Source organism: Palaemon carinicauda, chromosome 2 (assembly GCF_036898095.1).
Source record: "Palaemon carinicauda isolate YSFRI2023 chromosome 2, ASM3689809v2, whole genome shotgun sequence".
Lineage (NCBI taxonomy): Eukaryota > Metazoa > Arthropoda > Malacostraca > Decapoda > Palaemonidae > Palaemon > Palaemon carinicauda.
Genome location: NC_090726.1, coordinates 57,888,790 through 57,900,999, shown reverse-complemented (window position 1 = coordinate 57,900,999; position 12,210 = coordinate 57,888,790). Strand labels below are relative to the sequence as shown.

At 31.8% G+C, this 12,210-nt stretch overlaps 1 protein-coding gene across 1 annotated transcript in view; it reads right to left on the bottom strand.

Annotated features, from left to right (window-relative positions):
• LOC137616743 (uncharacterized) overlaps positions 1–5,933 on the bottom strand; it is a 70,271-nt gene extending 64,338 nt beyond the window's left edge. The window contains exons 1-4 of the mRNA XM_068346747.1: positions 5,876–5,933; positions 3,855–4,022; positions 3,243–3,362; positions 1,870–1,928 (exon numbers count right to left, since the gene is read on the bottom strand). Coding sequence (XP_068202848.1) covers positions 1,870–1,928; positions 3,243–3,362; positions 3,855–4,022; positions 5,876–5,933 — 405 coding nt within the window. The remainder of the gene's footprint in view (positions 1–1,869; positions 1,929–3,242; positions 3,363–3,854; positions 4,023–5,875) is intronic.
• Between the last annotated feature and the right edge of the window lie 6,277 nt (positions 5,934–12,210).

The following is a 12,210-nucleotide window of genomic DNA, read 5'->3' as shown; positions in this document are numbered from 1 at the left end:
GTCCCTCGGGAAGCGGGGAGAGGAGTAATCATACTTTGGTGAGAGGGTTTTAAGTGTGTGTTCATATCTGTTTAGATGTTTAGCCCTCAGTTTTAACGGGTCGCGTACACTAGTATTCTTATATTGAACCTATGATAAAATTTAGATCTCCATTGTATCGAATATGCATACATTTACCTTTAAAGGTTTAAAGGTCGCTCATGAATGTCAGAGGCAAGAGACAGTGACATTGCCATATCAAGCAGGACAGTGGTCTAGAAACTGACCATATTACCTATGATCAGCGCCCAAGCCGCCTCTTCACCCAAGCTAGGACCAAGGAGGGCTGGGCAATGGCTTCTGATGACTCAGCAGATGACTCTTAAATCGTTTCTTTTACTTGAAATACAGCTTGCCCAAGAAAAAGTAGAGGAAGATTGTTAGTGCTGTAGATGTGGCGTAATAGTTCAAATAACTAAAAGCAGACTTTTAGTGGAGTCTTATAATGTTTTAGACTCATTATATCCCAACAAAACACTCCCCTAATCTTCGTACGTTTCATGTAGAACACGCCAGACTCACACACAGCTAACCTAAGAAGATTAACCTTTTTGTCCGGACATTGTCATGATTTATAAAATAATGAGTAACTTAACTTCTTAACTCTGTTAGTTTTATCAAGTTAATTAAGAAAAGGAAATTATGTGTAGTTTTTCCTCAGACTTTGGGTTTGCTTCCTTCATGAAATGGATTTTTCGCTAACGCCGGCTTATATTAAGATTTGCTTGTGTATAATATTAGAAACCTTGCTTTGGCTTTAGATAGATTTGCACATTTGTATTAACCATTCACATTACTAATTTCTAAGTATCTAATATATAAAACAGTATAAAACAACAACAACTGTGCAGCCATCTCTAGTCCACTGCTAGACAAAGGTCTTAGACTTGTTAATTTATGTCTGGGGTTAGGCTAGGTTTCATCCGTACGCTGGCCAGTGCGGATTGGTGATGGTGGGAGATTTCCGTCTGTCCGCTCACAGTACCAACCTAGTGTGGATGGCCGTGACTCTTATAGCTTTTGTGATCATGTTGATCCGCAAACATTTTCACCACGTTAAGACATCTCCACTCAGAATATACTGTATATATATATATATATATATATATATATATATATATATATATATATATAAGTGTGTGTGTATATTTGTTTGTGTGTACATGCTTGGTTTGCATATACTGTATATGCAAAATAGCTGAGGGAAAATTGAATAGAAGGTATTTTTACGAACGATATTTTCCAGTTAATTTTTTTTTTATTTATTAATTAATGAAACAGGCCAGGACGAAACTTTTTCTTTATTCTATCCGTGCAATTTACATGTCAACATTATATGTATGTATATGTATATATTCATATTTTGCATAAAAAGCTGGTACTTATACACACTACATTATATATATATATATATATATATATATATATATATATATATATATATATATATATATATATATATATATATATATATGACAATTTTATCTCTAATCCTCGTGACTTTTTTTTTTATAATAAGCCACAAAATTTTTTGATATAGAATTTGCTCTGCCGCTGGATTACAAATTCCTTTTTTTTTTCTTTTTTTTTTTTAAATTAGTATATCTACGTGGTCAAGTATTCGAACCTTGGAACCGAGTAGAAATAAAGGTAGACAGCAAGGCTAGAAATGAAGATCACGAGTGTTAGTGATAAAATTATCATAAAATAGTTAAGTGTTTCGTACTTAACATTCAACTGTAAATGTAGAGTCATTGATTTCGATTATTACGAATACTAAATTCGACAGGATTAAATATAGTCTGAATCAGATCTTATCTCTTTTCATACCTGAATGATGAAAGTCTTACAGTGTACCTTTAATTCTACTTTTGGTAAAGGTTCATATTCTTGAAAAGACAGGAGTATTATCCAAAAAGGAATATCCCTATGGGTCTGTGATCCCATGGCTGAGTGAAATCAATATCAAAGGGTATTTGTGGCTTATTTGAAAAAAAAATCACAAGTGCTAAGTGGTCAAGTGTTATATATTTACCGATCGGTTATAATGGTGGAAATGGGTTGATTTCAATTATAAGAAAAAATCCAGAATTTGACATGGTGAAGTACAGAAGAGTCAGAATCAAAATTTATCTCTCTTTACAGCCAATGGGTTCAAGTCTTACTGTTTACCTTTATTTCTACTCATTGTTAAGGTTCGAATCCTTGGACGGGCAGAAGTTCTCATCAAAAAGGGAATTTCCCAATGAATCTGGGATCCCCAAGCAAAGGGAATTCTATATTTAAATGAATATTGGCTTATTAGAAAAAGAAAACAAAATCAAAAGTGTTAATGATAAGATCATTTCAAAATAGTCAATTGTTGCCTATTTACCAATCAGCTGTAATGGGTGAGAAGGGTTGTGATTTCTATCTTAAATTCGACAAAATTAAATACAGCAAAGTCATAATCAACTCTTATCTCTCTTTATAGCCAAATGGTTTAAGTCTTACTGTCTGATTTTAGTTATATATAATTGTCACTAAGATTAGAATCTTCGGCGGGGCAGAAGTACATATCAGGGTCTGTGATTCCATGGCTGAGTCAATTCGATATCAAAAGGTATTGGAGACTAATTTGAATATTTTATATATATATATATATATATATATATATATATATATGTGTGTGTGTGTGTGTGTCTGTGTGTGTCTGTGTTAAACACACATACATATATATGTACATATTTATGTGAGCATAAAGATATGTATTTATATTTTCATTGGCAAAAGTGGTAATATCAGTAAAAACAGAATTTCACGTAGTTAAACAAGAACTTTATTAGCGATATTAGAGCCCAAATCTGCAAATAACTATATTCGTATTAGTGCAGAAAATCATAACAGCAGCAATTACAGGGAGAAAAGTTGCAGTAAGAAAAGAAGTTTCAGAGATGAAAATTATAGTAACGAACAATTGCGAAATTCGCTCATCTTCCATATGGCTTTTCAACCTCTTCAATTTAATTTCATAGTGTAACTAAGGTACTTTAGCAGTTGAACTTATCCACTGAATGGTCTTCCCAGCCATAGTGTCAGGCCATAAGGGTCAAATTCCATAAATCGTTGCCATCACCATTATCATGCTCATCAGCATTCAAAACTGCCATCTGTTGGGACATGCGCATCACCAGCAATTGGAACTTCGACGGAAATGAAATTACCCGTAGAGTTGATGTTATAACGGTCAGAGATTTTGCTATCACGATCAGAGTTTTTGCTGTAACGATCAGAGTTATTGCTGTCACGGTCAGAGTTGTTGGTGTAAACGGTCAGAGGCGTTGCTGTAACGATCAGAGTTAGATGTAACGGTCAGAGTTGTTGCTGTAACTATCAGAGTTATTGTTGTAACGGTCAAAATTATTGCTGTAACAGTCAGAGGTGTTGCTGTAACAGTCAGAGTTGTTGGTGTAACGGTCAGTTGTTTCTGAAATGATCAGAGTTATTTTTGTAACGATCAGAGTTATTGTTGTAACAGTCAGAGTTGTTGCTGTAACGGTCAGTTGTTTCTGAAATGATCAGAGTTATTTTTGTAACGATCAGAGTTATTGTTGTAACAGTCAGAGTTGTTGCTGTAACGGTCAGTTGTTTCTGAAATGATCAGAGTTATTTTTGTAACGATCAGAGTTATTGTTGTAACAGTCAGAGTTATTGCTGTAACGATCAGAGTTATTTTGTAACAATCAGAATTATTTTGTAACGATCAGAGTTATTGTTGTAACGGTCAGATTAGTTGTAACAATCAGAGTTGTTGGTGTAACGGTCAGAGGTGTTACTGTAACGATCAGAGTTATTTTTGTAGCAATCAGAGTTGTTGTTGTAACGGTCAGAGTTGTTGCCATAACAGTCAGAGTTATTGCTGTAACGGTCAGAGTTGTTTGAGTAATGGTCAGATGTGTTGCTGTAACGATCAGCAGAGTTAGTTGTAACGGTCAGAGTTGTTGCTGTAACGATCAGAGTTATTTTTGTAACGATCAGGTTTATTGTTGTAACGGTCAAAGTTGTTGCTGTAACGGTCCGATTAGTTTTGTATCAGTATAAACACCATTACCAGTCGAATCACGAACAAGAAAGCACAATGATTTGAGTGAATAAAATCTCATTATCATCATCGTTCAATGTCTTGGTGTGATGAGTGAAGATGACGGGTAGATACAAAGGAAATGCCGGAAGGGATAATAAGCGGATGAGTGATACGATATGATGGGGAGGAAGGAATAGGTGGAAAAAGAAGTGGATGGTGTCTTGTGTATAAAAGGGTGATTAGATGATGGAATATTAGATATATTATATATTTTCATTCTTTGTTTACGTATCTCGAGAATAATTGGTTATTGTTGATATTTAATCATTTTGTTACCATTTTCTTTATCATACAATTATTAGTTAACTTGATTTCATAGCCATTTTGTCTAGATAATCTTGTTAGACTGCTAAGAAAGTAAGAAATAAATCTCTCTTCATTTGCCATACGAGATATTCTTTTAAGATTAGTTTACCAATCAATATTATCTCGGGAGGAATTGCTTCTAAGAGAAGCCTTTTAATCTAATATATTTTGTCGTAAAAAGTAGATTATATAGAATTAGTTGTCTTTAAGATATGTATGAGTGTAATCTAGGTGCCTAACAGTATGCCAAATAAAGCCCCTAAAACATTGAAGAATAAATGTAATTTCAGACGAAACAATATGAGAATATTTATTAACATTGTAAGAATAAGAAGATGAATAAAAAATTCTTATCATTAAAGCGTATTCATCTTATGTAACTTTTGGAGAATTGTCCTCAAGTTTATTTTGGATTTATGTCAGTTCATTATTTTTAATCATACACACACACAATATATATATATATATATATATATATATATATATATATGTATATATACATATACAGTATATATACATATACAGTATATATACATACATATATATATATATATATATATATATATATATATATACAAATATATATATGTATGTATGTGTACAGTAGAGAGAGAGAGAGAGAGAGAGAGAGAGAGAGAGAGAGAGAGAGAGAGAGAGAGAGAGAGAGAGAGAGAGAGAGAGAGAGAAATATCTTTTAGGCCGTCGTTTTCTTCACTTGGGCTCAGGATTTGTAGTGACTTGAATATTCGAATTGTATGGCGAATCCAAGAAGTGGGTATGTTATTGTGGCGAAGACATATAACTGGTAATATACATTATATATATATATATATATATATATATATATATATATATATATATATATATATATATACAAATAAGACATATATTTTTGATACATTATTGTCTGGATTCTCTTAACGACCTTGGGATCAGAGCCCTAGGCGAAATCACACTAAGACCATAGCTTCTGGCCGGCCGGGAATCGAACCCTGGTCCAGGAAACTTGTATGAACATTGACATACTACTTTGCCACGTGGTATGTCACTGTTAATGCAAGTTTCTTGGACCAGGGTTCGATTCCCGGCCGGTCAGAAGCTATTGTCTTAGTGTGATTTCGCCTGGGGCTCTGATCCCGAGGTCGTTAAGAGAATCCAGATATTATTGTGTCAAAAATATATGGCTTATTTGTATATGAAAAACACGTCTAAATGTGCAAAATCTATCATATATATGTGTATATATATAATATATATATATATATATATATATATATATATATATATATATATATATATGTATGAATATGTGTGTATGTGTGTGTGTATTTGTATTTATATATGATTTTGTAGCCTCCACGATCATCCAGATAGAATTGCTTGCCAATGGATCTTGACATGTAGTACCACTCTTGTGCAATAAGAAAATGCGGGTATGGTCTAGAGCATTGGCAACGCTGCTCATCAGTCAACCATAAATGGGAACTAACAACATCAGCCATCAATATCATCAGCTGGGAATTGAAATGATTACCCTTAGAACGATTTCCTTTTAAATGAAAAGAGTGGCAGTTGTATAGAAAAATCTATGTCCATGGTTTTGTACATGTGCACTTTTATTCATATATACTTACATGCCCTTATAGATATTTTATATATTTACTTACGTGAGCAGAAATCTGTCGCAGCCAAAGAAAAAATAAGGTTACTAATGGAATTATTCCATTAGCTGATGAGAAACTTTTTTTTATTTAGAAAAAAAAAATATCGCCCGGATATGCAAGCATACAAGGCAGTGCGTTCTAGATTTCATAGATTTGAGGGAGGAACTGCATAGAAAAATGCCTGACTGGATTTTGCAGTTTCAGGAATATGAAAGATACATTTATACTAACTTCTTCCTAAAAGATTATTTGGTATCTTTTTTAGATATATGAGTATAGCCATTGTAATTTGCATCACGTATGTTCATAAACATTGAAAATAAACAATATTTGAGACTGAATTCCGACTTAGTTTCATGATGAAGGCAAATAGATTATGAGAGTTGAATGAAGGCTGAATCGTATATTCAAAAATTGAATAGTTTAAGCAAGACAAGATGAATTCGAAAATATTCATGCCACGTGAGAGATACTGAAAGAGGATCAGAGAAATAGAAAGGAATATTAAACCAATTAACGATAGCACATAATACAGTAATGAAAATAATATTAAATTAGTAATTAATGAAGGAAAAATTAACGAAGAGTAATTAAGAAATTGTCGGTATCAGGTTAACGAAACAAGGCGTTTTGGAAGAAATTATTTAAGTAGGTAATATAAAGAGTAAATGATATAAAAATCATAATATGTAAAACGTGACTGAGGAGCATGATAATTATAATATTTGATTCAATGTGGAAAGAATTCATACAGAAATAGATTTGCAAAATGAGTGAAACATTTGATAAATAATTTTAAGTGTATTTGAAACAAATAGTTTCGAGTGTGTATTCGAAACGAAGATCTAACAGCAGTGTGGGACAAAGAAAGGTTAAGGCAAATAAAAATATAGGTAATAAAGAAATAAAAGAAAATCATAAAAGTAAAAAAAGTATCAATTATATAAAAAAAGGAATTTGAAGCTAAACGCGAATTAAAATTAATTTAATCACCCGAGGTGACCACCATATGTATAAATATAGAAAAGATGAAGATGAGATTGCCACGTGTTTCCAGTTAACCCGAGTAAATGAAGGAACGTGGCAGAGAAACTCCACCGAATAAAATAGGAGAGAAAATTGGAATGTGAAAAATAAACATAACGAAATGAGATTTACGACGGGATGCACTCTGTCGTTGCGTGGAGATGACTTCTAGCACGAGATGTGAGGAGGTTTTATTTTTTTTTGGGGGGAGGGGGGGGGGCTCTGTCTGTTAACCCCATTTCCCGGCAGTGCTATTTTAAATATCGAAATGTGGTAAGTTATGCATTGAACATTACTGCGGACTGTTGTTTACCTTAACTTATGCTTGCAAATAGAAGTATGGTATTCTGTTTGTAAACTTTAAATGCGTACACGCGCACGCACACACATACACACACATATTTATGTATATATATATATATATATATATATATATGTATATTTATATGATATAAATAATTATTTATACATATATATGTGTGTGTGTATTGTATTACACACATACTCACACACATACATATATATATATATATATATATATATATATATATATATATATATATATATATATATATATATATATATATATATATATACTGTATATATTAATGAATTTGTATTTATAGGAATACGGACGTACGAATTGAAATACACTAAAACTTGTGTTTATACTCTATGAATGATGGAACAGCAGTTTCTATTCCATTTGTAGTTTCCTGAATTTACAAATAAAATGGAAGAACAACTCGAATAGGTTACGTTATTGCATAAAATGCATAATTTATGAATGGAAGAAAAGCGATTGATATGAATATTTAAGTGAACCCTTTAAAAATAGCATTTGAGCAATGTGCTGATTAAATGTTTTGTATTTATTGTTATGATTATCAGATCTCTGTCGAATCTAGTCTGTATACATTACCGCCTTCGCCAAAAGCAAAGATTTTGCGAGGGGTATGTATTCGCCGCTGTCTGTTTGTTAGTTTATTTAGTTGTTTGTTTGTTTGTTTGTGAGCAACTTTACACAAAAACTACCGTATCGAATTTGACCAAATTTGGTAGTGATGTTGGGTATGACCCAAGGATGAATCTATAACAATTTGGATTACGTACATCAAAGTAAAAGGACGCAGTATTATCTTGAAAATGATCGTAATATTAAATAGATGGCAAATATTTTGTTAGTTTATTTTTTGTTTGTGAACGACATTACGCAAAAACTAATTAACCAATTTCAACGAAACGTGGTGTACGTGTGGGATATGGCCCAAGACCAAATCCATTAGTGTTTGAAGAAAATACATCGAAGTACAAGTACGCAGTGGAGTTCAGAGTGAGAGAGGAAAAAAGACTGACGTGGCGAAGGCATGATCTCTACTCAGTTGCCCTCTTGTTGGTCAGTGTCATTATGTGGAAGATCAGAACGCAAAGTATGGTTGTAATTATGAAAAATCTTATCCTGAATACGTTATGAGCTAATTGAATGAAGGTGCCGGAGATTAGTATCCTGATCATGGATAATGAAATTAATATACCAAGGCATATTGGTAAAAACCAGTGAGAAGGGTGTGAGGTGGGCTTGGGAGACCTCTGTTTTGGGGGAGAAGATCAAGAGGGAGGCATGGTAAAAGTTTTCACCCATTCGTCGTTGTAGAGGAAAAGCAGATGAATTGAAGGCAAATAACCTTCAGCATCGTTTTGTTATGTCAAGATTTAGGGGGTTTGAAGGTTTTATTTATATGAATTTAGTTTAACGATAATTTGTGAAAGTGTTTCCATTTTCATCCCCAAATACGTTTTCGTATTGGCAATAAAGCATGTGGTACATTACTAAATATAGTCAACTCAATTATTAAAAATTTGCCTTAAGATTTTTTTTAATTAGTGATAATTTGTTATATGACCAAGTGAACATTTTGAAATTCATTAGTGTTCAAGTTAACCAAACTTTCAACTGGGCTCCACAAGGCACTAGAAGAATTGGAGACCCAGGCCTACATGGCTGAGGACTATGAAGCATGAAGTAGGAGGTGGTGATGAATGGAGAAGTATTGATTTAAAAGCTCAAGATAGAGACGAAATCTAACCGAGGCCCTTTACGTCAATAACCATAGGAGGAGATGATGATGATGATGATGATGATTATGATTTAGTGTATGTGTTCAATCTTATTTAAATCTGGGCATAAGCCAATATATGTATACTTAGGAGTACAGTAGGAGATGCATGTACACATCCAAATGCATTAATTTTATTCCTTCCTTTCGGATGAGCAAGCACAAAGGGAAAAACATGCGATCGTTTCAGAAGTCTATACTTGTCATGCAACGAATTTTTATCTCTCTTTTTCTTGCCAATTTGCGTTAGTCAGCTGCCTGGAGTATTGAAGTGGTGACGAAAAATAGCTCTGCTTGAATGCAAGCCCTGCATTCTAATCCGTTCCTTCCAGTTTAAAGAATTGACGAGTTTGCTTTTATGAGCTTGTGTGTGCGGTATTGAGGTTGCGAATGAACCTTTGGTTTATTAGCTTATTGACACTATTATAGACACACACACATACGTATATCTCCCATATATAATAAAGAACAATTATCTGGTTATATATAATATATATATATATATATATATATATATATATATATATATATATATATATATATATATATATATATATATATATATATATATATACTGTCACTCTCAGCCCTTTCCGTCCCTTTTTAACCTCCAAGTGGTGGCTTCAAAAGAGTTAAGCTTGCTTTCTCGATGAAGCCTTTCGGGTGCTGTTGCTCATCCCATGCACTTACTGTTGACTCCAGCAGATGCTGGAACCCATTTATATCTGGATGGACTTTTTAGCGATTGTCGGTGATCCACTACTGAACCATCGCGCTACGATGGCACAGACACACTACCAATTAAGAAGGGTGGTAGGGAAGGGTTTCATTGGATTCTGTCACACCTGAACACCTGAAAAGCATTGGATCAGTTGACCTACCACAAACTTATACATACACACACTCATGAACACAACACATATAATACACACACACACACACACATATATATATATATATATATATATATATATATATGTGTGTGTGTGTGTGTGTGTGTGTGCGCGCGCGTGTGTGAGTTTGTATATGTTATCACTTATATTATTTCCGTATGAGTTCTGTTTATTACACATAACAGATTTTCTTAATACTTCGTTATAAAAGTTATATATTTCTGTTTATCTCCTTTCCGTGTCTGCATTTTTCTTAATGTATATATATATATATATATATATATATATATATATATATATATATATGTATGTATGTATGTATGTATGTATGTATGTATGTATATATATATATATATATATATATATATATATATATGTATGTATGTATGTATGTATATATATATATATATATATATATATATATATGTATGTATGTATGTATGTATGTATGTATATATATATATATATATATATATATATATCAACTGTTTTCGTAATTCATTAAGGACATGTAACATGCAATCCAAAGATCTTGTAATATGATTAATTTCTCCTACGCTAATGCCTTGCACGCTTGGTCATCTTACTTGTTATAATCCTTGTGATTATTAAAAGGAACTAATCGCTCACAATGTGTTGTTCGTGTCCTCCAACGTGCATTGTTGTGTCCGTGAATGCGTGTCTGAAAATTCCTTATTAATTTGTACTGTGTAGAACGTCGTATTCCCCTGCCCCAGTTGGAACGACAGTCATCCGGGAAATTACCTCATAATAATAATAACATTTATTCTAATGATTATGATAATCCTGAGCCTCTGTAATTAAGCTTCAAGTCTGAAATGCTGTAATTCGTTCCGATACAAAAACACGTCTTGGATAGAACACGCGACTGTCCGACGGGCTCTCTCTCTCTCTCTCTCTCTCTCTCTCTCTCTCTCTCTCTCTCTCTCTCTCTCTCTCTCTCTCTCTCATGTGATGTAACTAGGAGTTAATCGTCCTAAATTATTGAAATTATTATTATTAAAACTATTATAATAATTAAAACTATTAATATTATTTAAAACTATAGTAATGAGTAAAATTAATCATTTTATTTAAGCCATTATAATGATTAAAATGAATAATATTAAAACTGTTATAAGCATTAAATTTTCTAATATTAAAACTTTTATAATTATTAAAATTATTAAAACTTATAATTATTGGTATCATCAAAGATATTTTAATTATTATAATTATTAAAACTATAATAATTACTTTTCATATCTCGACTAGCGTTTTCAGTTGTGTACACTTGGTTACAAATGTGATATAAGTTTTCAAAATGTTCTGGACACGCGTACAGTATACTTATAGGTTAGCAATATGTGTATTTTGGCCGATTAAAATTTCATACGAATAATTTGGATGGATTCTGTAAAACCAATGAATTAAGGAGATATGAAATATATTGATCAGGTTTTTTAATTATTATTATTATTATTATTGTTATTATTATTATTATTATTATTGGATGGATACTGTAAAACCAATGAATTAAGGAGATATGAAATATATTGATCAGGTTTTTTAATTATTATTATTATTATTATTATTATTATTTTTATTATTATTATTATTAATATTATTATTATTATTATTATTATTATTATTATTGGATGGATACTGTAAAACCAATGAATTAAGGAGATATGAAATATATTAATCCGATTTTTTAATTATTATTATTATCATTATTATTATTATTATTATTATTATTATTATTATTATTATTATTACTCTGTTAACTAGTTTTGGGGCAGACTCCAGAGGAAAAGTGGGTCCATTAAATTTTAGAAAGCCATAATAATTTTTGATAAGAAGTACTATGAAATGAATTCTGTATTGGTTTTTCTTGAAAAATAAAACTAAAAATAATTGGTTATATTTTGACATGAGGTAACAGCCTGGCTTATTTAGTTGTGAATCAGAAACTGAAAGATATTTAATTTAAACTTTGCATATAGAATATTATGAAGTTAAAGAGTCAATTTATACATAGA